Source organism: Ursus arctos, unplaced genomic scaffold, assembly GCF_023065955.2.
Source record: "Ursus arctos isolate Adak ecotype North America unplaced genomic scaffold, UrsArc2.0 scaffold_33, whole genome shotgun sequence".
In the NCBI taxonomy this organism is placed as follows: domain Eukaryota; kingdom Metazoa; phylum Chordata; class Mammalia; order Carnivora; family Ursidae; genus Ursus; species Ursus arctos.
Genome location: NW_026623019.1, coordinates 15,302,734 through 15,328,604, shown reverse-complemented (window position 1 = coordinate 15,328,604; position 25,871 = coordinate 15,302,734). Strand labels below are relative to the sequence as shown.

Genomic DNA, 25,871 nt, shown 5'->3' with positions numbered 1-25,871 from the left:
GAAATGATAAGAAATTCAAATTTCGGTGTCCATCAGGTTTTGTTAGAGCACAGCCACGCTCATTGGCTTTTGTGCTGCCTGTAGCCCCTTTCTCTTCCGAACAGCAGAGCTGAGCTGCTGCCCTCAAAGCCTAAAACACTGACTATCTGGCATTTCACGGAGTTATGTCGACCCCTGACCTAGCAGATCGAATCTCCAGGGGGAGGCGAGGGCCGGAGCAGACAAGAAATGCAGCGTGCATTCAGTTCGAAATAGCACAGTGTTATAGATCAGCTGTGTGTTTGAGGGAAGAAAAATTGAAAAAACTTTACCTGAGAGCCTATCTAAAATGAAGCTGGGAAGTTTTTGTTCGGGGGTCAGTGAAAGATAAAAGTGATTCCACAGGAAAGGGGCACGGGTTGAGGTATTCAGAAATTCTAACCGTGGGAGATTTCTGTTTACTAAAAGGGGGCAAAGTTTAAACAATAGTAGGAAAAGGCTTCCCTGTTGTGTGGAAGAAGATAATCAAAATATTTGTTGAATAAAGCAAATGAGTGAGAAGTCCTGAAACATTTCACTGGTTTAAAAATATCAGACTGCTCTTTAGATGCATTGAAAAGCACAACAATTGGTTAGCATGTTGTCATCCGTTTGTATGAGAGCTGCTGTCTTCCTTATAATCTGCTGATTTCTGCACATACCACCTCTGACCGTTTTGCAGTTTAGAGTCCAAAATGTACCATGCTTAGCAGTGGAATCCACATAATAACCACATACAAGTAATGAAAAAAGGACTCAACAACCTATCTTACTTAGGGTAAAAAAAAGAAATTAAAATGTTCATTTGGGATTTGCCCTTAGCGATCTTAGTGTGTTCTCCTTCCCCTATGCAAAGAACTTTGCTGTTGAGGAAAGCTTTGCACTTATTGGGAGAATAAAGTACATAGATATCCCACGAGATTGGCGGTGGTATATATTCCAAGTTATCAGATGCCCCAGATTGATGAGACTGCAAAGTCCAAATGGTCGTCTCTCCGGAGACATCCAGTGATTGAAGTTTGTAGTTGATCAAGCTTGTCTTTGCCTCAATGAAGTCTGCTTGTGTATATTTGGAGTCGGGCACCTCTTGGTAGCGAATTTTTAAGTGTGATTTTTAAATAGTTCTTCAAGGGGCCAAGAAGAGATGTAATAACACAAAGCGGTCTGCAGGTAGACAATTCCAGCCCCGAATTTGGAGTTCACCTGGTGCTGCCCTGTGCATCCAAGGAGGTTTTTGGAATAAATGACTTCTGGGATTGCTAGGCCCACCCTCACCCCAGCACCCGTCTTGCTTGGGCTTCTCCCAGTTCCCCACCCCTCCCACCACATTGTCACCCATTCAGGGCTAATAGACTGTCCAATATTTACCCAAACACTGTCTTGGGTAATAGCTCTCTATTAGCTAACTAATAGAGAACCGAGGGTTCCTGTTTTGGTAAAAACTTGCATTTGACTGTGGGAATTCCCTCCTGAACCCAAGCAATTTTATAACTAGGTTCTTGACTCTCCCTCGCTCTTTGTTTCGGAATTGCTAGTTTCCACCCAAATAATGCCTCAAGCATCTTTCCAGTGCCACAGCCACACTCTTTGTTAGTTGCGTGCTATGTAATTGATACAATATCCTCCCGTGTCTGCACAGATGTGGCATGAAGCAGGAGGACCCTTAGTCCTTGCCATTCAGTGTGCTCAGCCATCAATAATCCATCAGTAAAAATGGCACCCATTATACATGAGAGCCTTGCAGTTCAGCCAGCACACGTGCAGCATCCTTTCTTTGCCCTTGGTAATAAAGTGCTTTTTAACAGTTGGAAAGAAGAAAAAAATTAACTTGCTAGGACACAGGTATGGAATAGGAACTGGGAGGGCCTCCGGCTCAGGGGCTACTCATCCCAGCGGCCCACCCCAGCTTAGGTCCCTGATCACCCAACCACAGCAGCGTTGGGTCAGGCAACCCTCAGGAACCACTATTCTGAGGTTCCCTCCAGCTGAGCTTCACCTTTTCACATAAAGAGGTGAAAATGATTCATTAGAATATCCATAGGACTGCTTTACTGAACCTCAGGGGGCCCTGTGTGAAACTGCACTCCACCCCCCTCCACCCCCAGATCCGGGGTCAACAAACAATGGCCTGTAACCTGGCCCTCAGCCTGAACGTTTGCCTTCCGTTTTCTGATTGAGAACACGAACTCTGAAATCCAGTAAGAGAAATATTAACCCAATAAGAAAGGAATTCCATTCTTCGCTTTAGTAGACGTCTATTACAACAACAACAAAATTGTACCCAATTATTAGGTTTTGACTTTCGTCAAAAACATTGTGGAAATTTGTTTTCTCTCTTGTTACATAAGTACCTACGTAATAACTTTCAGTTTGCCCCTGGGCTCACAAAACCTCGAGTATTTACTACCTGGCCCTTTTCTGAAAAAGTTTGTCTGTCCTGGACTTAAGTTTTTGAGTGAGCCCCTTAAAGGGATTTAACTTCGTTTTGCCTCTGGCCCGCAGTGATGTTTTCCCCATTTCAGAAAGGGAAAGAGGCGAGCTCTGTGGGGTTCCCTGGCGTTGGGGAAATAAATGGGTCATCTCCAGGTGATTGAATCTTGAAACTCTGAGTTTCAGAGCTATGAGACTCTGCAGTGTGTGTTCTCTGAGACTTTGGCCTATTGAGCGCACACCCATTGGCCATTGGATTTAGCCATAGAGTCGAGCAGAGAAAAGCTGGTACCTTGTAAAGGTCTCCTACCAAGTGTGGCTAATCCAGGAGTAGGGGTTACCCAGAGATCATGGTCATCTTTCCCCCTCAGCGGGCCCTCCTAATTTAAGACTCTTTCTTTTAGCCTTTTAGTCTTTCTTTAGACATCTCCATGATAAGCATTCGCTTTGTTTTGTTTTGTGTTTTTAATTTTAGGAAATTTAGGAAGACGTGATTTTCAGAGCTAATTATGAAAACATTTGTCATTGGAATCAGTGGGTGAGTAATTTTGCTGCAAACAGCTGGTGGAGATACTGAGGATGTCCAGAGGGTGGTTTCCTGTAGATGTGGTGGGGGATGGTGGAGTCAGGATCCCTGAGTCCTGAAGAAGAGAGCAGGCCACTGGCAAATATATATAGCGCTGTCCGTATAAATGGCAACAGGAGGTGGGAGAGTCTCCTCTAAACAGAGAAACGGGACCATCAGTAAGCAAAATCTGCCTGCTTTACCATTTCTTTTCTGGAGTTGACACCAGGCACCTTTTCTCCGTATTATCCTGATGTGCTGATTGCCCTGGCATAATTATTAGTTGCATGCCCCCCTCTCTCTCAAAAGTGCCCTAAATTATAGGGTCACCCTCCCTGTGGTACCCGAGGTATGCATGCAAATAAGACACCAACAACAGCTCCAGGGGACGGTGTTTGTTTTGGTACTATGTTGTGTTCATCTTTCTTCTGAATACATTCACACTAGGTGTGGTCCAGTGAATGAAACATCTGAGTCTGTTAAGATTAAACGTTTGTGATTTGGGGGAGATCACTGTATTGTTGTATTATGTTACTATAGTAAGTAATCAGAGGTACAAGGGAATGAATCCAGTGTCAGAACTCTGCCTCGTCTTGCTCCTGTCTAACCAGAACCAAAGTTCCATTTTTCTCTGCATTGCTTCTCTTGGTCATGCCTTGCCTTCTGCATTCACTGCCATCATCCTAAATCGGGCCCTCATTCCCTAATCCCAGCCTCCCCCTCTTAACCTTTCCTAGGTACCTCTTCACCAGTTGTATCTTCTCGCAGAAATGTTTAATTATTCTCTCATCTCGTGAACAATAGGCAGTGGTTTCCAGTTATCTAGAGCAAAATCTGAATATCCGGGTGTATGAAGACCATCCATAAATAGTAAAAGAAATGTACTAGCTTCAGGGCATGTAGGCTGTAGGGAAGGTTTGATACAGGAGCTCAGCGATATCACCGAAGACTCCGTTTCTTTCCATCTCTTCCTGGTGTCTTCCTCCATTTCAATTCATCCTAGAGTTGGCTGCACTTTAGGGGGCACAAGGGGATACCAGCAGGTCCTGGGCCCTGCTCTGGAGTTGACAGTGGGGTGAGTCCAAACCAGACCTCAGAAATGGGTAGAACCTGGGGAGGCAGTTACCAGGTCAGCTCTAGTATCCAAACCAACTTTCATTCTGCGTATGTAGGAATAACATTCCCTTCTCCTCCATGTTCCAGGTGTAGACACCTGCCTCACGCTTTCTTGCCCCGTGTGTGAGGGGCCACCCACACCTCCCTAAGAAAGCCTCCCCTTCACTGTCTCTTCCTGGAAGAGGGCCAGGATTTCATTTTAGTGCTGCTTCTGGGAAGCACCTGCCACACTCAGCCGCAGTAACCTCTGTTCCTCCCTTTCTGTCTTCCTCCAGACTCAGTGTTGTATCTTCCTTGTATACTTACCACTTGCTATGCTGTGATGTGATCATTCAGTTAAGACGTTAAGGAATAGCAGGGATTCCAAAGGATTCCAGGGTCGTTCAAGATCCTCCTAAAAATGGGATGCATGTGTGAAGATGTTTATTTTTCTGGGGAAAGGGCATATAATCTTTATCAGATTCTCACAGAATTCTGTGATGTTAAAAAATAAAAGTTTCATGGGCCTTGGGGGGAAAAAAAGCTCCATGGGCTTTGGAGTTAGACTTTGTATCCCATCCTCAGTGCTTGCTAGTTGTTACCTTGGGCAAGTAGTATAAGGATATAGTCTTTCAGTCCTTAGTTTGCTCAACTGTAAAATGGTAATATTAATATCTACCTCCTACAGAATGGATTTGCCTCTTAAGTACCTGCAGTTATCCTTTTTAACTTTTCCTTGGCCCACTGTCATGTTCCAAATACACTCTCTCCTCCTGTCTCTTGGCGTGTAAAAAACAAATGGACCAGGACTTTTGCCTTTATTTGGGTGTTGTGAACAAAGAAGGAAGTGGCCCCAAGTAGTTACTCGTTTTCTTTCCTAAGATAAAGCGTGCACGTGTCTGGGCACTCTTGCCCTGAGGCTGGAGGGCCCATGAGGGTGGTCCTGAGCTTGGTGGTGCATGGTGGTTATGAGCTGCCGAAAGAGAAGAGTTAGCCTTAAGGTGTCACCTGACCGGGATTCCAAGTATAGATGCTAGGCTTGAACTTGTGCCGTTCTGACTTGTAAAATTCTTGTTAAACTCCTCTCCCATGACTCTGAACTGTACTGCCTTCTGTCTGGTCTGTCTCTTCCAAGTCTACGGCACTGGAGTGCTTGCTTCTCATTGTCTCCAGCTAAGTCAGTGAGAAGGGATCTAAATACGGTTGGTTTGACTGTATCATCTGAAAGAGATAAGTCCAGAAAATGACATATTTGTTGCTCATACTAGAATAAAGTTAGCTCATACTGGGGCGCCTGGGTGGTTCAGTCGTTAAGCGTCTGCCTTCGGCTCAGGGCGTCATCCCAGGGCTCCAGGATCGAGCCCCACATCGGGCTCCCTGCTCCGCTGGAAGCCTGCTTCTTCCTCTCCTGCACCCACTGCTTGTGTTCCCTCTCTCGCTGGCCGTCTCTATGTCAACTAAATAAAATCTTTAAAAATAAATAAATAAATAAATAAAGTTAGCTCATACTATAATAAAGTTAGCCCTGTTTACTCTCTCTTTTTAAACCAAAGTTCAGTATCTGAGCTATGGAAACTCAGTATGGATTACAGACATTTTTGTTAAAAGGGAGAAATTTTATACCAGTCTTTTCTCAAGGCAAAGGGTAATACCCACCCACTTCCCTGTCTTTTCTTTAAAAAAAAAAAAAAAAAAAGGATAGATTTATTTATTTGCGGGGGGGGGGGAGCGGAGAGCTTGAGCAGGGGAAGGAGCAAAGGGAGAAGGAGAAGGAGGAAGCAGATTCCCAGCTGAGCCGACCTTCCTGTGGGATCCCACGACCCTGAGATCAGGACTTGAGCCAGAATCAAGAGTTAGACACTAAACCAACTGAGTCACTCAGGCACTTCTGTCTTTTCAAGGAGATCGCCCGTATCCTACTCAATTGTGTATTCTAAGTTTAAATGCAAAAAACTTTACAGGGCGCCCCGGTAGCTCAGTCAGTTAAGCGGCCACCTTCATCTCAGGTCATGATCTCAGGGTCCTGGGATTGAACCTGCATGGGGCTCCCTGCTCAGCGGGGAGTCTGCTTCTCCCTCTCCCTCTTCCCTTCCCCACCTCAATCCGCGTGTGCTCACTCTCTCTTTCTCTCAGATAAATAAATAAAATCTTTAAAAAATTAATGAAAAAAGTTTTGAATCAAGTTCCTTGTACTTCGTAGGTATAAGGTATTTAGGTAATAATTGAATTACAGCCAGTAAACAATTTTGATGAATGAATATTAGTTTCTTTTCTAGATTATAAATACATTGCAGTCTATCATCTGGGACTGAACACAGGTTCTTGCAGATAAACATGCAGTTATGAGTTTGTGCCGTGAACATTCGGTGGTATGATGAAGTCTTGATTTAGAGTAATGGTTTCAAATGCACAAAATAAAATACAAGAATACAAAGGAAACCAGTTATGTTGAAATAAAGTTATAAAAATATTTTAGACAAATTGTTGCTTTGTGATAGATACACTTCTTCGTTAACTTATTGAATAACAGTGTCCAGGGGTGGGTTTAAAAACTGCCATCAATTTGAAATAAGAATGAATATCAATCATGCGTCAAGATATCTGCCCCACCTGCACCATGGTATGAAAGTATCTATGATTTCTAGTGGTGACAAAGCCACAGGTACTATTAATACTACAGATGTTTGTTACTTATACTTGTAATTAAAGGAAAAGCTCTCACTGAATGACTCCGCGTAGAAGCACCTGTCGTGTGCTGTGCGTGATGCTAGACGCGGGAAAACTAGATACACAGAGCAATTAGTCAAGATCCCCGTTCTTCCCAACATCACAGTCCAGCCAGGCGGGACAAGTAACTGACTCTCTGTGACAGGCTTCAGGGGGCCTCCCATTTGGCCCAAAGTGGAGAGAGATGAAGGAGAAAGGGGGCATCACAGCGGAGATGTGAATGCGTAATCCATGGCTTGTCATAAGCCAGTCCTCCATTTTTCTCCACGGGGCACTGAAACAAAGTCACAGCGGCCACGTGCAAATGGACGTACTTGCACGAAAATGTGCTACTCGTATTTTCAGTGTTGCATACGATCCTTGAGAATGTTTCAGTGTAGACAAAACATTCTTTGCTTCCCACACAGTAGCTGTAATTTTAAACCTTAGTATTACCCAGTTTACTTGCCCAGTGCTTAGTGACCTTCCTCCTCCATCCTTTCCGGTTTATTTCTCCTCATTGATTACAGTAGATCTACTTAGGCCTATGGTATTACCAACATATCTATGAAAGAAATAATTGCGTCTTAGGTATTAACATATTGTTTTTAAATATCCTTTTTCTAAGATCACTTTAAAATGTTTTATATTTTTAAAAAATTTTAAAAATAAATGTTTTACATTTACATTTTACATTTACAGTGTAAATTGACATTTACAGTGCATCTTCCTTCTTGGTATGCTCAATTTTTTTTCTTTTCCTTTTTCTGTTCAGGGTGACAAATGGCGGGAAGACAACGCTAGCTAAGAATTTGCAGAAACACCTTCCAAACTGCAGTGTCATATCTCAGGATGATTTCTTTAAGGTATCTATAAAAACGCCTTGGATAATTCATTTAACACAACAAAGTTCTAGTAGCAAAGTTGATGAAATTACATCCAAAAAGCCTCTGCTGAGGGATAAGAGTTTTTGTAGTCAAGATAGGCTCCATGCAGTAATGTCCCTTATCCACTAGATGGCATTACTTATTGGCGTGGCTCTGATTTTATTTCTCCTCGTCATCCGAAGCATTTAGTAAATTTATCGCCTTTCTTCATTCTATAATTGTATCATTTCTGCACTGGACAGTTTTGATGGGTGCTTTGTTCTTTTTTGCAGCCAAAGTCGGAGATAGAAATAGATACAAATGGATTTCTGCAGTATGACGGTAAGTAGATGAGTTTGTGACACATTTGCTAATGTTCATTTTCTTTTTCAAACCCGAATACCTTTTCTGTCTATGAAGACAGTCTCAAAAATGTGCTTAAATATATTGCTGTACTTTACACATACTTTTGTAAAGGTTTCTGATTTATGTCCAACTATTTAAATAAATGAAACCTTTTCCCCAGCTTTATATTTAAGACTGAAAACATTGGAACAATATAGATTTTTCTTCTAAGGCAAGAGCGAGGTAGGTTTGCTGGTACTCTTCTCATCCCTGTCTGGGGTGCACATAACTAAGGATACTTCCCTCACCCCCTCCCTGCCATCTCGCCTGAAGCAAACTCTAAGCTCATCTTCGGAGCTTCCCTTCCCAGTGACCAAGGTGCACTGAGCAGCTGGTTTCTTCTTTCCACTGCTCATAAAGGTTAGTGAATATTTTTGAGATGGATTCATCTCGCTCCCTTGCCCAATCTAACACTGAAGCCAAAGGATTATAAAAGTCCATCAGAAAATATTTATTTTCCTATAGAGAATATCATGCTAATAAACTATTTTTAATGGTCTTATCAACTTTTATGATGAACAAGATGACCACTGAGTATTTATGCAAACTGGCAACAGAAACAGCTCTCTTAAAAAGACATAAACTACATTCTTTATTTTTAACTTTGACGACCTTAGAGGAAAAATGTTGTGTAATCAGTTCTTACAGACACTTGATAGTTTTAAGAGAAGCAAAATCCTTGACTCACTGCCTGTTCTTGTGTCTTGAGCTCCAGCCAGGATTTTTTTTCCTTTTGTCCCCTCCTCTAATGGTTAGTGAGGAAGATTATTACGGAGTAAGCATTAAACAAGGAAAAACTGTTTTCAACAATTGACAAAGAATTATTCCTAATTCAAATGAGTTCTTATAAACTAATAAGAAAAACACTAATATTCCAATTGAAAAATGTCCAAGAATATAAATAAGCTATTCATAGAAGCAAAAGGTTATTTGATTAATAACTATACAATAAAAAGTCAATCTCAGAAGTAGTCAGAGTTGTAAATTACTTTTTTTCCCCACTTACCTAGTAAACAGATTTTTAAAGCAATAATTACCTGATGATGGCACAGTTATCTAATTATCTAATGATGGCTCAGTAAAACAAAAACTCTCTTAGATGGGAATATTAATTGATCTCACCCTTCTGGAAGGGAGATTGATATGTCCCAAAGACTTTAAAATATTCATGCTACGTGTCAAGTGTCCCACTTCCAGGAATCTATCTTAGGGAAAAGTCTGAAATTTTTAGGTAAGTGTACAAATTTAAAATAAATCACGGTAATGCTGAAATCTTTATGATAACCACCAAAAGAATAATTTAAAGATATATAGCTATCAAGTTTATAAATAGATGGAATCATTAAAATGTAGTTGATAAATACAAAATAAGTCAAATAAAAAACAGAGAACTTAAGTCAAAAGATGATAGAAAAATAGAAAATGAGAATAAAATGATAGATTTAAGCCAAATATATCAGTAGGTATGTTAAGTTAAATGAACTAAAATACCCCAAAGATTGTCAAGCTTGTTTGAAAAAAAAAGAAGAAAGAAAGGAAAGCCCAACTATAAGCACCTTACAAGAGCTATATTTAAATATTAGGACAAAGAAAAGTAGACAAGGGTAGAAAAAGATCTGCCATGTGAACACCTACGAAAAGAAATCTGGTGTAACTACTAATATCAGACAAAGGAAACACAAAGAGTATCACTAGAGATACTATTACTAGAGATGAATAGAAATAAATGGGTCAATTCAACAGGAAGATAAACAATCTAATAATTATATGCACCTAATAACATAACCTCAAAATACATTAAGCAAAAACTGACAAAACTAAGTGGGGAAGTACACAAATCTATAATTATTATGGGAGATTTTTTAATACAACTTCTTCAGTAATTAATGGAAAAAGCAGACAAAAGTTATAAGGGTATAACAGATTCAAACAACGCAATTAACAAACTTAACCAAACTGACATATATAGAAGGTGTAGCCAATCACAGCAGAATACACATTTTTGTTTTCTTAATACAGGGAACATTAACTAAAATGGAGGGTATATGCAAGGGCATGGAGCAAGTCCGAGTACGTTTCAGTAGATTGAAGTAATATAGAGATATCCTCTAATCACAGAGAACTGAATTAGAAATCAGTAACAAAAGAGTAAGTGGAAAACTCCTAAGTGTTTGTAAATTTTTTTCTGGAAAAATTTAAGCATATACAAAAGTAGGCAGAAAAGTGTAATGAGCTCTCATGAATTCATCATCCAGCTTTTAAAATGATGCAGTCTTGACCATATAGTTCATCTATGCCCTTACCCACTTTCTCTTTCTATATTTTTAGAAGTAAATTCCATATGTCATCATGTTTCATCTGAAGCAGAGCACTTCTATATATCCTGTGGGTTAAAGAATAAATCACAGTGAAAATTAGAAGACACTTTTAACTGAACGATAATGAAAATATCTTAAAACTAATGGTATTTCTGGTTCCAGCTGAAATGGATTGGCCCCATTCCTTGCTCTTTCTCCCTCTTAAAATTGAAAATCTTGGATCGAACACAACAAACAAAGGAAGACTCAAAGATAAAAAGAAGAGAACAGACTGGCTAGGGCCTTTGGGACTTGAGGAATTACGTCACTGTGATTCTCTGGGTTTTCTTCTTACCTGTCATATATTCAGGAAGGGGTGATTGAGGGGTGTGCAACGTGGTATCATTAATAGGTACAGACAGAAAAGTCCCAAGAAACCTGTTCCCTGTAGTTAAAATGTAAAAATGTTACCTATTTGATATGATCTCACTGATACATGGAATTTAAGAAATAAGGCAGAGGATCATAGGGGAAAAGAGGAAGAAATGAACCAAGATGAAACCAGAGAGGGAGACAAACCATAAGAGATTCTTAATCATAGGAAACAAACTGAGGGTTGCTGGAGGGGAGTGGTGGAAAGATGGGGTAACTGACTGATAGACACTGGGGAGGGTATGTGTTGTAATGAGCACAGGGTATTATATAAGACTGATGAAGCACAGACCTGTACCTCTGAAACAAATAATACATTGTAGGTTAATTAATTGAATTTAAATTTTAACAAACTCACTAGAGGGGCTCAAAAGCAGAATAAATATGACAGAGGAAAGAATCTGTGAATTTGAGGACAGAACAATAGAAATTACTCTTTCTAAACAACAGAGAGGAAATAGACTGAAAAGAAATTAACAGAAATATGGGGCAATAACAAAAGCTCCAAAATTCACATCATTGGAGTCTCAGAAGGACAGGAGAGAAAGTGTGGTGTTAAAAAAGTAGTAAATATGTAAAACATTGCAAACTTGGCATAAGATATAAACCTACAAATTCAAGAATCTGACTGATCCCCAAACAGATTAAACAAGAAAAAAGAGAAGGTACAGATTACAAATATCAAATACAAAAACGTAATACCACTACAGATCCTACAGAAATTAAAAAAATAAGAGCATATTATGAACAATCTGCGAGTAAATTAGAAAACTTAAATGAAATTGACAATTTCCCTGAAAATTGCAACTTACAAAACTAACACCAGAACAAAGAGAAAATCCTAATAATCCTATGTCTAGTGAATAAATTAATCCATAATTTATAAAGCTTCCACTAAAAAGCCTCTAAGTCCAGATGGCGCAATTCAGTGGTTCTGGAGTCGGGCTCAGAAATTGTAATTCTTCCTGGTAAATTCACAGGTCATACTAAGGCTGCAGGCCTAGGTCCTACACTTTGAGAATCAGTGTTCTGGAATAATTTTCTAGAATTATAATTGTAAGCTCAAAAAGTATGCACATTTTAGAGTTTAAAAAGGACATATTTGTGTCCTTTAAAAAATTTTTAATGATTTTTCCCTTATTTACTTGTAAGAGCCCTTTATATATTAAACATATTAGCTCTTGGGGCGCCTGGGTGGCTTAGCTGGGTAAGCGGCTGACTCTTGGTTTCGGCTCAGTTCGTGATCTCACAGTCTTGGGATCGAGCCCCACGTCGGGCTACGTGCTCAGTGCTGAGTCGGCTTCAGATTCTTTCTCCCTTCCCCTCTGCCCCTCCTGCTTGCGCTCTCTCGTTCTCTCTCTCAAGTAAATAAATAAAATCTTAAGAAAAAAAAAGAAGGTACGTATTTTAGCTCTTGGCGAAACACATTGCACATATTTTGCCCAGTATGTCATTTATCTTTCAAACTAGTTTATAGATATTTTGTCATCCAAAAATGTTAAACTTTTGTACGGTAAGGAGGGAATAGACCTTATAAATAAAGCAATATTAGCCATGAGTTTATGATTGCCAAAGCTGGTAATGGGGACATGGGAATTCATTGTATTCTACTGTCTACATTTATATATATTTGAAATTTTCCGTATTAGAAATGTTTCAGACATACCAATTTGTCAATAATAGAGATTATATTTGTCTAAAATATTTATTTGGTATTTTGAAGGGTAAATAAAATAGCGTTATTCTATATCTCTTTAATACAGAGCCCTGGATATACACATCATAAAAAGCCGCATCATAAACCTTTTGTTTTATTGATTTCATGTTTTTGTATGTTTGCTTGAAGTGCTTGAAGCGCTTAACATGGAAAAAATGATGTCTGCCATTTCCTGCTGGATGGAAAGCCCAAGACACTCACTGGTATCAACACACTCTGGAAGCAGCGAGGAAATTCCCATATTAATCGTTGAAGGCTTCCTTCTCTTTAATTATAAGTAAGCATCCTCAACCTCATATTGACTCTGAATGAATGGGGGGAAAGCTTTGTGAACTAAAGACGCTGTTATTTTAGGCCCCTGGACACTCTGTGGAACAGAAGATACTTTCTGACGATTCCTTATGAAGAATGTAAGAGGAGGAGGAGGTGAGTTTCAAAATTGTGTTTTTGGATTGTAATTCAAGAGACACACTTTACATGGAGATGGAAACACAGCATAGGGAGTAGGGTCAGTGGTGTTTGTAGTGACAGTGTGTGGTGACAGATGGAGTTACGTGGTGAGCATAACGGAACGTATGGAGAAGTGGAATCCCTATGTTCTACGATCGAAACTAATAACGTTGTGTGTCAACCATACTTCAGTTAAAAATAAAATTTTTTTAAGTAAAAAAATGTTGATTATGATTTTAAATTCATGAGCCATTATTCGGTGACAGCCACAAAGAACACGAATTAACTGAAAGCTTAATCCAGCATATCAGGTTCTCTGTCATTATTTACATTGCTATTTGTCTCTTGATTCTCTTACAAAGCACTGAAGTAGGGGGAGATAATCATGAATGATAGTGAGTTACAAAAGTAATTTGTCTGGGTCAGAAAACTAAATCTGTTTTGTTGCCTTTGAAACTAGTGTTGAATCTAGAATGTGTACTCTTGATTCTGTTTGGATTAAGTCTCAGTGATTTTCCCATTATCCTGACCATTATTATTTTACTTTTATCAACTGTGTGTTTCTGTCCGCATAAAGTTTCCCATGTGTTTTGATAGTACGAGGGTCTATGAGCCTCCAGATGTCCCAGGGTACTTTGATGGCCACGTGTGGCCCATGTATCTAAAGCACAGACAAGAAGTGGAGGACATCCCGTGGGAGATTGGTAAGTACCTTTTCTCCTCCACAGAAGGCCTTCACTTGTCGTTGCTCAAAGTCCACAAGAGAAAGGATTTTTAGGAGGCATTTTTCTCATGTATTACATTATAAAGGAACCGTTTAAGCCCGAACACTCTGGGCCCTTCCACAATTGACTGTCCTGGTTCCTGCTTCTCTCCCGAAGGCTCTTCTCAAAGTCTGTCAACTTCTAGGTGGTCATTCATGAAACGGGTATTGATCGAATGCCTTCTGTGTATAAGACCCTGCCCTGTTGATACTAAGAAAAATGAGACAAACCCAGCCTCTACCCTTACAACCTAACAATCTGTCAGGGAAACAGGCGTGAAAGACGCTAGCTGCATGAGCACATGCTTTCTAGCTATGCTAAGTGCTGTGACACCAAGTTCCAGGGGGAGCCAACAATCAGGGAAGGCTTCCTTGAGGAAGCCACTTAAATCACACTGTGAGGGGTTTAACTAGACAAAGGGAGGTAGGCTGGGGGAACAGATGACCACCCCAGACAGTATATGAAAAGGCTAGGGACAGGAAGGAATGAAGAGCACCTGAAAGGAGGTTGGTGTATTTTTGGTAGAGAAAACCAAGAGAGAGAGGTAATGCTGGAGACATAAGGAAGATCTAGACTCTACAAGGCCATAGGCCAGTGAAGGGCTTGGGTCATTATCCTCAGAGAAGTGGAAATGCCCTCTACAGAGAGGTTTGAAACAAGGACATGGTAAATACCAAATTCTTGTTCTAGCGAGATCCCCTTGGCTATGTGCGCGTGGATGTAGAACAGAATGACAGAAGAGATGTGGAGGGTCCCCCGCTCTCCCTCTCCATCTAAATTGCCAATCTAGGGGTGCCTGGCTGTCTCAGTCAGTGGAGCATGCAACTCTTGATCTTGGGGTTAGGAGTTCAAGACCCATGCTAGGTGGAGAGATTGCTTAAAAATGAAACCTTTAAAAAAAGGCCAATCTAACCATGTCCCCACTTTGCTTAAATACCTGCAAAGAGTCTCCAACTTTTTGGATTAAATTCCAAGAAGTCAGACTTCAAAGCCCCTGAAGACTAAGGCATAGACAGCCTTGCTCTAAAATCTCATCTCTCCAGTGTTCCTGCCTCCCACATTCTAGCCCTTCCAAACTGTATATCCTTTTCTTAACAAGCAGACTTCTCTCTTGTCTCCAGTTTTCCCATTAAAGGGTTCTTTTCTTCCTTTAACCTATACAACTTCCACTTTTTCTCCAAAATTACCTATGCCAGTTTGGGTAAGAATACATTTCTCCTGGGCCTAGAGAATTCTGAGTCAGAATGCGTGGAATAGCCCAGACCCCTGCATGGTTCAAGAAGCTTCATGGGGGCAGCTCTTTCTGCCCACAGGTCCTGTCCCCGTGCTTTAATAAAAATCACCTTTTTACACACACACACACACACACACACACACACACACACACACAGACACACAGCTTCCTGAGTGATCCCAATGCACAAGTAAGTTGGAGAACCACCCCCTTAAATGATTCTCAGTGCTGCTAAAGGGCCACATACAGAGTGCCATTTAACTCTTTCTTTTTCAAAAAATAATTTCCATATCTGCTAGTATGCATTTCTCCCCATTGAACCAATTTTTCTTTACCTGTTATTCCTGACTATAATCTATTTCTGTTTTTAATGGCTATTAATTTCTTTTTAAGTGTTTAAGGTCTTGTGTTCTTTATTTAAACCTATTTCTTTTTGGGCGGGGGGTGGCAGAGCAAGAGGACAAGGGGTTTGATCTCGTGACCCTGAGATCATGACCTGAGCCGAAATCTAGAGTCGGCCACTTAACTGACTGAACCACCCAGGCGCCCCTGAACCTATTAGTATTCTTAAGAGATGTCAGGTGCCAGAGTAAGGATCCTGTACTAATAGGCCCGTTGGCATTTGAACCATTCTCCTTTCTCCTTCTCAGTTTACCTAGATGGAACAAAATCGGAAGAGGACCTCTTTTCCCAAGTGTATGAAGATCTAATACAAGAACTAGCAAAGCAAAAGTGTAAGTATTGTGGGTGGTGAAGGAACAGCCAGGAAAAGAGTTCATTACATACCCAATAATAGCTTACCAGAATGCTCATGTAGGAGTGATTGTATCCATTCATTCGTTGCATTGAAGATAATTCAGAATCTGAGACTCCGAATGGGTTTGGGGCCTTGATTATTTTCTTAATGAGGTTTTTTTTTTTTTTAAAGATTGTATTTATTTATTCAACAGAGATAGAGACAGCCAGCGAGAGAGGGAACACAAGCAGGGGGAGTGGGAGAAGCAGGCTCATAGTGGAGGAGCCTGATGTGGGACTCGATCCCAGAACACCAGGATCACGCCCTGAGCCGGAGGCAGACGCTTAACCGCTGTGCCACCCAGGCGCCCCTTAATGAGATTTTTTTATTTAAGGGTGAAAATACCCACCCATTGTTACATCCCTTAATGATGTTTATGTTACATAGTTTAAATGTTTTAGTAGATGGCTATTATTTCAGTGGGACTGACATTATCCTTCGGGCAAAGTGGAGTTAAAAGGCTGGTGATCTCGTTTTAATATATCCAGAGCGCCCCTTCTCCTTTAGTCCTCTTAAAGCTTTCCCATGAATTTTTTTCCCCAGATGTCTCAAAGATAAACACAAGATGTGAAAAAATATCTATTGAGTCTTTCTTTCAGGATTTCATCTTAGATGACACGTTTTGCAAGTACCAGAATCCCTGCTCGATCTGGCTTAAGCAGAAAGTACAGGGTAGCTGTGGCTTCAGGCTCAGCTAGATTAAGGAGCTCAAATGTAGCCTTCAAGGTTCTGCCACAATTCCACATTGCTGTTTGGGTTTCTTTCGGAGTCAGACTCCCTCCACTGACAGATAGGATGGCGGTTGGAAGCACCATCCTCCCAGGTGCAACATCCCCAGTAGAAAAAGACAGTTTATCCTTTCTCTAGATTTCCCATGAGTTGATAAATGTCGAAAGCTGAGTATTGGGTTCCAAGGAGCTTATGTATGATTTTCCCTACTTTAGCATATGTTTAGTATTCTTTATTTTAAACAGTTTTGTAAAAAAGTTTTGCATTTTAGCCCCGCTGAAGAGTCCCAGGGAAGATTTGGATTGGTTCTGCTTGGGTCCCATGGCTTGTGCTAACCTGATCGCTTTGACCCCAGAGTTGGCATACTCGGATTGGCTAGGACTGGATCATGGACTCATCCTGTCATTGAATGCCTCTGCTAAGGCCTCCTGTTTAACAGGAGAAATTCCCCCAAAAGGAGAGCAAAGCAGGAGGTAGAAACCAGAAGCAGGATGAAAAAGCACGCTCGGAGAACAGAACTATAGATCCAGCTGCTGTTATATTCGAATTATTGGAACTAAAAGGGTTTTCACGGTTAACACGTGCAAAATGCAATCATTCACCGGAAGAGAAGACAGTGTGAGTCACTCCTGCAGGGGAGAATAGTCCCTGCTTCTGAGAAGCAACTACCCTAGGCCAGATGTCATCATCTCTTAATAAGAACTAGATTTCCTTTGTTCTCAGTAAACTCCTATCTTACGAGGGGACTGAGCCCAGCCAGCCCATTGATCTACACACTCCTGATTTCAGCATCGGCCCTTCGTGTAGGCATGATCCCATTTGAAGAAATTTCAGGACCATTTTTAAGTTTCTTATAAGTGGAACTTAGAGTCCTTGGCAGATATCCCCGCCCCCACCCGCCCCGCCATCTGTTACTTTGATGAAAGGCAGGGAAGCTCAGGGCGCCAACGTGAAGGGCTTATAAAGAATGTAGAGTGAAGGAGGGAGTCGAGCACCTGAACCAGAGATGCTTTGCTGAGAGTGACTGGCTCCCTTTCTGGCCCTAAGGAGAGACTTCGGGGTGTTTTAGGGGCTGGACATCTCTACCTTTCCATCCCTTTGGTAATGGTCAGTGCTTAAGTCCATTTTTTTCGTGACTAAGTCATACTCTGGAGTTCGGCTTTGTGATCCAGCTCCTGATAAAGATAAAAGGCGCCTTCACCAAGTAGCTCAAACTGCTGCTCGCTCCATATCAAATGCCAACCTTTACCATCAGTTCCAAGCCCCAAGAGCAACAGGTATGTTTTGATGGACACTGAAAGCCCATGAGGGAGTACGTGTCCGTGTGTATAGCAGCCCTCTTTCCTTGCTTCTGTCGTAGAGGCTGGAAGGGAGTACTCACCTATGCCTTTTAAGGCTGTCTTGCTCGTGTTCTAGATGTCAGATGAAGTTAAGTAGAAAAGAAAATGGCAAATGTTAGAAGAGACATAAAATTCAAAGCAGATCAGCTTTTCTTACCTCTTAAGATCTATATCAGTTTTTTTTTTCCAGTTATGGTGTTATTTATAGTAACCTACCACCTTGCCCAGTTCTTACGACCACAGTGCCTTGGGAGAGCTGCCTGGAGGGCTCCTCGGCATGGCCTGGTTTAACCCACAGTGAGGGGCTGAGCTAGCAAGGAGGCCTTTCCTAGGTTTCAAGGGACTACTCTGCGGGCTCCTCACAACCTCTCATAAACCTGCTGAACTGCCCTTCCATCTAAGCCCATAAAATCATGACTGTGATAAAGTAATAATGATGAGAGGGAAACAGAGATTGAATTTAATGATTAATGAAACGAATGACCCAAGACAGTAAGAACACAAAGTTATGTGTTTAATTTAATCCTTATTTAAATTCAGTGTTTGAGGCAAAATGTAATCATTCCCTATCCTCACAATGACAAGGCCGTCTAGCCACCAGAACTTTGGAACTCCTTTTGACAATGTTTATTTTCATGGTGATGGTTTACTTTCTGGCCTGCTGATTATGTTTTCAAGGGAGCCTGACTCCGCCACACATGCTGGGTAGAAGCTGGCAAGGCTTGACTGGAGATTGGCTCCTACATGTGGAAGGGACAAGGGGGGAAAATGTCTATTTCCATCTCATTAGAAAAGCATATTCATTATTAAAAAAGTTTTCATTTAAAAAAGAGAGAAAATAATCACTTGAATTCCCACCAATCAGCAATGTGAACATCCTAACGAGGACACGTCCAACATTTTTGCCGCTCACATCAGCCTGTTAGCTGGTTACATGGTTAATCGCCATACTCATTTCTTTTTTTTAATGGTTTTACATTCGTATTTAATATTTAAAGGAGCTTTATAGAGTTTATTATATAATGAAACTGAGTAAAACTACACAGCTTTTCCAGTTAAAGGAGTCAAGGCTGAGTTCTGTTTTGCTCATTAAGAGTGAGTTGTAAGACTTGGCATTGACCTCTCAGTGCAGAAGAAAGATGTCACACGTCTTGTTTCAAATCAAAGGAATAAGAAATTGCAAACTAACGTTTAATAAAAGGTGTGTATTTTTCTTTTGGCATTTTTCTATATCAAATATAAAATATGTCCAATTAAAGTAATAGTATAATTATCTAATATAATAGCCCAAATTATCATGGGATTAATGGCCCATTTCGCAATTGCTGAGTATTTAGTACCTTTACAGGTTTTTCACATTGGCAAATAACATGCTATAAAAAATATCTACACATATCACTTGTTTTCTTCTTCTGGAATCATATTAAAGTTTCCCAGAAGTAGTGCTTGCTTGGTCAAAGAGTATAATCGTACCTGTATGTATATCCTTCAGCAATTAAATACTACACTAAAAAAATATGTTTCTCCAACATAAACTCTGTAATATGAATGCAATAGGTTTATCATTGAGTTTCAAGCCAAAGTCACTGAGTATTCAGCTAGGCTTCCTTGGTTTAAGAAAAAAAGAGTAAACGTACCCATGCTCTTTCCCCAAATCAAGGATAACGCTGCAAACCGATAATTCTAACACAACCAGCCACCCTTTGTGATACTCTTCTAATTTTCCAACTATTTCATTCCTTGAAGCCAACGATTATTATACCAATTGCAAATGATATTAGATATCTGATATGTTAAGATAGGCTTAAATTTAGTCTAAGGATTCCAAGAATGAGACTTGGCCTCTATTTAGTTCTTGACGGAAAACCAGCATTTCTGGCTCCAGAATCCCTGTAATCTTAATAATAGATTAAGATTTACTGTTGATAGTGTGAAGATTTAACACAATGAGAATTGGAATTCTCTATTAATTTCTTTCTACTTGTATTTGTTTTCAAGGTTTGCAAGTAACAACATAAAGATGGAGTGCCCTGAATCCTTCCTGGGATGAATTAGGAAGCTCAAAGGAGTGTATTTAAGAACCTTAACCGAGATACAATAAGTACTTTGGTATGATAACAGCTGTTGGTTCGTTTGTTTGTGTTACCACACATGGTTTTCCCAACATGTGGAACAAGTAAATGGTTATTCACACCACCGGACAGGAATTTACCTTAGTGAGTTGTTCTTGCTCCAGGGACTACAGAGAGAGAGCATAGCTCACAATGAGTCAGTTCCTCCGGACCAGTGGTTGTCAAACTTTTCTGTACGGGACCCAGGGTACAAAATAAGATTTACATCACAATCTAGTATATATGTAATCTATTGTGCTTGTATGTGTCTTTGTGTATGTATGTGTGTGTCTGTGTATATGTAGGTATATATGTGTGTGTAAATACACACGCCTGTCAAGTATCACAAAGCATTTACCTTAGATTCAATGCACGCTGATATTTTTCTATTTTTAAATTTTCTATAATATTCATTACCATATAATACCAATGCCTATTTCCTGCCCATAAAGGCTTTAGGGGGAATAGCAGTCATATTGAATAAATCAACAATTTACTAGAGTGTCTTTTTCCTGTGTGTTTTGTTACTGTTTCTTACATATGTGTAAAACCACTGGCTCATTGTGTCACTTGTGTCGATACTTTGTTATAATAGAGTATTTTCTGTGTTCTATTTTGTTTTTGTCAAACGAATCTAAAGTCACAGAAATCAGTTATGGTTACTTAAATGATAAGTAGTACCTTTCGTTGAAAGGAACAGACAGGAGATCTGAATTGTATGATTTTTTGAGGCCTCTTTCAATGCTGGAATTTAGATGATCTACTGTACTGATCAACCTCTTTTTTAACAAACGGATTGCTTCCAAGCCCCTCAATCTTCACAAATATAAATATATTGTTACATTAACTTTAACTGGTCTTTACAGACTCATTTGATCAGCTCTCATTATTTCTGTATTTCTAACTAGCTTGCACTTGGTGGTAATTAGGGAGGGTTTTTTGATCACACACTACACAACAAGCAAAAAACAACACAAAAACAAACCCTGAGCCCAAATGGCAGTTCTTCCACCTAACAGCTATATGACTCTGATCAAATTATGGGAAGTCTTTATTTCAAACTATTGAAAGTCTCTATTTTCTCTTTGTAAGGGGGGGGTGTCAACGGTACTTAGTGTGGGTGCAGTGTAGAGTAAGGATCAAGTTCAAAATCCTTAATATTGCCTCCAAGGCACTCCCTGAACTACCTCTGTGTGCCTCTCTATTCTCATTGCCCATCACTCAACCCCATTGCTCTTCAGTGCTGTGACCTCCTCGCCTCAAACTTACCAGGACCGTTCCTGCCTTGAGGGGAACACATGCTGTTCCTGGTGCTCAGAGCAAACTTCCAGAACCCTTCCCTCCAATCAGCCTGCCCCTCCTGTGCCCTGACATCCTACTTCAGGAGAACTTCCCTCTGTAGTCCCCTACTTGTCCTTCCAAGCACGATTCACAATTGGAATTATACTTCCCCTTTCAGAATCGCTCATTTAGCGACCGTCTCTCCAGCTACGTAGAAACTCCATGAAGACAGGTCTTGCCTCTGTGACTTAGTTACACACACATCCGTGCAAACGAGCACAGTGTCTTGCACATGATGGACACCCCAAAAAGTATTGGGTACAAAAGTAAATTCCGATGACATCAAGAATGAATTCACATGCAACCAGTATGTTATTTGAGTAGTAGCTTAAACTCATTGGGGTTTACTTTTTTACATAAGAAGGAAGTTCAAGGCAGGCAGTCCAGAGTTTGCACATAGAGATGCCAGATTTAGGGGGGAAAAACACAATTAGAGGACACACAATTAAATTTGAATTTCAGATAAACTATAGTTATTTACAAATAACTTTAGTATTAATAAGTCCCAAATACTATATATGTAAGACTGTTGTTTTTCAGAAACGCAAATTTATTTGGGTGTCCTGTATTTTATCTGGCACCTCTGCTTCTGTAGCAACTAAAAAATGTCAGAAAAAAGCCAGGGTTGTCCATCCTTGGCTTGTGGCCCTATGACCAGGAGATCACAGGAAGGCATTCAAAGTTCCTGATACAGTGTCCGCTATCAAGGGAGGAAGATGGGGTGGGGGGTACAGATAGCCTCATGCCTTCCAGAATCCCCCAACAGTGTCCCCAGCAAACTCCTTCAGATGTCTCTGGAGCCAGAACTGGCTCACATGGCCACTTCTCACTGCAAGGGAGGTGAGACAGAGGATGTCATGACAGATTTGAACCAATTATGATTCACTGTCTGGGGATGTTGCCATGGGAGCAAAATCAAGCCTCTAGCAAGGAAGGAGGGAACAGGTGAGCAACCCAAAGTGCCTAGCACAACCTTTTCTCTGCCTGGCCATGATTTTATCAAGCTTGGATTGCTCTAATTCCAAATCACTGTTCTCAAAAACAGTAGGAATTTTTTTTTTAGAAGAAAAGTCTAGGGACACCTGGGTGGCTCAGTCCCTTGAGCATCTGCGTTCCGCTCAGGTCGTGATCCTAGGGTCCTGGGATCAAGTCCCACATCAGGCTCCTTGCTCAGCAGGGAGCCTGCTTCTCCCTCTGCCTGCAGCTCCCCCTGCTTGAGCTCTCTGTCTCTCTGACAAATAAGATTTTAAAAATCTTAAAGACAAAACAAAACAAGGAAAGTCTAGACATAATTTTTTAAACATCATTTCCAAGAATTTCTGAAATACCCTCTTCTCTCCACCCCCTGCCCCCCAAAGGGATGTCGCTGCTGATTGAGGATCATTAGACTTGACTTTTCTCCCCATTTCAGCATGCAGAACTAGATCAGAGAAAGACTCTTCACCTTGAAGGGGAGATGAAAAAGCTTAACAGACATTAAAAATAGAAATAGTCAAATCATTTTGAGAGGAAATAAGTCTCTCTCTGCTTACTACTATCAGTGAGAAATAAATCAGGAATTCAAGATGAAGACTAGCTCATTTCTCATTTCTGGCTGTGCTTTTCCACACTGCAGCTCTTACCCACACAGTTGATGAGACATTATTTCAAAAGGCACATGCTCTCTATATGTTGAAGGGAGCAAACTGTTGCTATCTCCACTCTCGGCGCATAAGTAGCCTCAATCCTTTTAGGTGAATTTGTTGTAGGAAGGCTTCATCGTACTTAATATCAAACAGAGGAGGGAATGAAAAAGGGACCTTATACAAACTGTCACAGTAAAGGGTGAGATTCAAACCCAAGTTAACCTTTTAAGGCTATGCTCGTGGTAGTACACAGAATCATAGAATGTTGGAGCAGTATCAGCTGGTCCAACCTTCTGTATTCCAGGATGGAAATTAAAACCAGAGCTGGTGACCCGCCCAACCCCATGCAGCTAGTTAGTGGTGGGACCGGGGCCAGGCCGCCATCCCCACACCACTCAAATATGCATACACACACACATTTTTTAATTTCAAAGCAAAGAAGGGCAGAAAAGTCATCTGCCAGACTACATCATCTGTCCTTTCTCCTTTGAAGACTGCAAAACTGAGGAGCCTGGGAAGACAAGGGCTGAGTCAGGGAAACGTGAAACTTTCTGCTCTGGGCTGTTGGAGCCTAGTCAAGGAGGCAAGCCTGCTCACGAGCAGTGGGAAGCTAATGTGTGCTCCACGCCGCTGTCTGGCTGGGCTGACCTTAGGCTTGGGGCTCTAGCTGTTCTTCCAATACTCCATCTGTGGTGGAGAGTTAGGGAAGAGCAAGGATGTGGAAAAAGAATGGGCATTGCGCTCCTTTTCTTGCAAACACACAGAAATAGATAGAAATGGCAGTAGCAGGTGCAGGGCTCTAATCACGGGAGTGTGACCTGCAGATAAGAGGACATCAAAAACAGACTTTCCCACCAAAGTGAGCATATCTGATATGTGCATGTCTACAAGTCCAGAAACACGTCATCAGTGCAAAAGTGGAGATATAATAATATGCTCCCTACATGCTTCCAGATCCCAAAGAAGTTAGGTCATGTTCTTCAAGATTAAAAATTGAGACTAAAGCTCGGATAAAGAAATCTATATTGACTCTTCCCTCCAAGCCTGCACAAGATCCCAGAGGTTACTGTTATACCAGTGGTTTTCAAACCTTAGCATGTACCAGAATCACTCAGACAGCTTGTTAAAACATAGACGGCTGGTCCCCAACCCCAGAGTTTCTGACTCAGTAAGCCTGGAACAAGGCCCTAGAATTTGCATTTCCAACAAGTTCCCATGTGATGCCGACAGTGCTGACCCAGGGGCCACACTTTCAGAATGACTGCTCTGCCGAGGACAACCAGCAGCTTGAAGACCCAGGATGGGCCCCACTGGCTGTCAACAGAACACTACCAGCCTGAAAGAATCAGTATTAACAGCCCCTAAAGATATTACAGAATCACGCTCGTGCTACATATGGGTTTTATCACTCCAGGTTCTTCCTTTTTGCCTCATCCGTAAAAATTAATCTGGGCCCTTTACATATTTTTCCTTTCCCAGGTGGAATGATGTTGGGCTTTGTCAGTAGAGGGTGCTGGAGAGACGTGGCAGAAGAAAAGGAGTTTGCTTTTGGTTCTTGTGGGGTGGCAACTATAGCTGAGTACCTCTGGGGAGGCACCTCCCACTGAGCTGCTCTTCCACGGCACCCTAAAGGGGGGGGGCGATTCCCAAAGTTCTAGAGGGTGGATTTCTAGCAAGTTTTGCCAGCATGGCACCAAAGCTACTTTCCAGCCATTCATGAGCCATGGCAGTGGGGTCTTCAACAAGGTTTGGCTCTCATTAGTGACCTCATAAATATGAGGCTTTGAGAGGTAAAGTACCCAAAGTTACATGGTTCACACTTGCTGGAACCAAGATTGGAGCCCAAGCAGGGATCTCTTAACCGCCATACTACACTGCCCTTATAAAGCTAGTCCGAGAACTCTGTGACATGGCTTACTGTCACCGTTGCACTTAGCCTGCAATCACACCTCCATGGCTCTTGGCCACCCACTTTATATACTGTGAAAGGGCTTCGTGGTTCAAAACCCAAAACCAATCAGAGTAGCCTTCTAGCTTTGAAACCTTTTATGTTCACTGTATTGTATCACAGAATCAACGCAGGAGTCACCCGGCTGGGGAGTGCCTGGGGTCTTCAGCTACACAATTCAAAACACCATGTTCAACACACTCCTTGAACTTCTCTCCATGAGTGAGTCGCTGCTATCTCTCCCGGGGCAAAAGACACACCCCGCAGGAACTCTGGTGGGATTTGCTCACCCTAGTTTTCACTCTTGTCCCTCTTCCTGTTTTACAAATGGGGAGTGTGGTAAAAGGCACGAAGGCATCAGGGATCGATGGCATCAGCACTTGAAGCTATTTTGTTTAGGTCTATGCTGATCTTAATGACTTCTCTATCTGGTCTAATCTTACTAATAGGCAGTATACGGATGCTTATTGGACTCCCCAATTAAACAGTAATTTGCTCGACTCTTAAAGTTCTTACAAGGTAACCTACCTTTAGGAAAAATACATCCAATAATAAAAATAACTATCATCTTGGATCTCCTGGGTGGCTCAGTCGGTTGAGCAGTGACTCTTGGTTTCAGCTCAGGTCATGATCTCAGGGTCATGGGAGCTCAGGCTCTGAGCTCAGTGCAGAGTCTGCTTGTCCCTCTTCTTCTGTTCCTCCCCTGCTCGCGTGCTTGCTCTCACTCTATCTCTAAAATGAATAAATAAAATCTTAAAATAGCAGTCTCCTGTAGAGTGCTTACCATATACTGGGTTGAGGACCTATTGCCCAGTTAGTCTACAGAAATAGAAGATTTATTTGATGGGAGAGTTGACATCTATATTAGATAAACAAAAGTATTATTATTGCATTTATTTATTTATTTACTTATTGAGGGAGGAGGGGGAGGAGAAGCAGAGGGAGAGAGAGAGAATCTTAAGCAGGCTCCACCCTCCAGCGCAGAGTCCACCATGGGGCTCA

The 25,871-nt window shown here is 41.2% G+C and overlaps 1 protein-coding gene and 1 non-coding gene across 4 annotated transcripts in view; both read left to right on the top strand.

The window, feature by feature from the left end:
• Positions 1-25,871, top strand: part of NMRK1 (nicotinamide riboside kinase 1) — a 43,043-nt gene that overhangs the window by 655 nt on the left and 16,517 nt on the right. For 2 of the 3 annotated variants that reach the window (XR_008956906.1, XR_008956905.1), the window contains exons 2-9: positions 2,924-2,986; positions 7,590-7,680; positions 7,974-8,022; positions 12,661-12,808; positions 12,886-12,957; positions 13,579-13,685; positions 15,630-15,713; positions 19,843-19,953. Coding sequence is in view for 1 of the 3 variants with exons in the window: in XM_026518828.4 (XP_026374613.2) it covers positions 2,958-2,986; positions 7,590-7,680; positions 7,974-8,022; positions 12,661-12,808; positions 12,886-12,957; positions 13,579-13,685; positions 15,630-15,713; positions 19,843-19,862 (600 nt within the window). In the remaining 2 variants the exon portion in view is untranslated. Of the gene's footprint in view, positions 1-2,923; positions 2,987-7,589; positions 7,681-7,973; positions 8,023-12,660; positions 12,809-12,885; positions 12,958-13,578; positions 13,686-15,629; positions 15,714-19,842; positions 20,806-25,871 lie in introns of those variants that run through there. The other variant, XM_026518828.4, reaches the window with a different exon arrangement.
• On the top strand, positions 18,479-18,592 carry LOC113269895 (small nucleolar RNA SNORA12). The gene has a single exon (XR_003321621.2). It is a non-coding gene; the product is annotated as a small nucleolar RNA SNORA12 (small nucleolar RNA).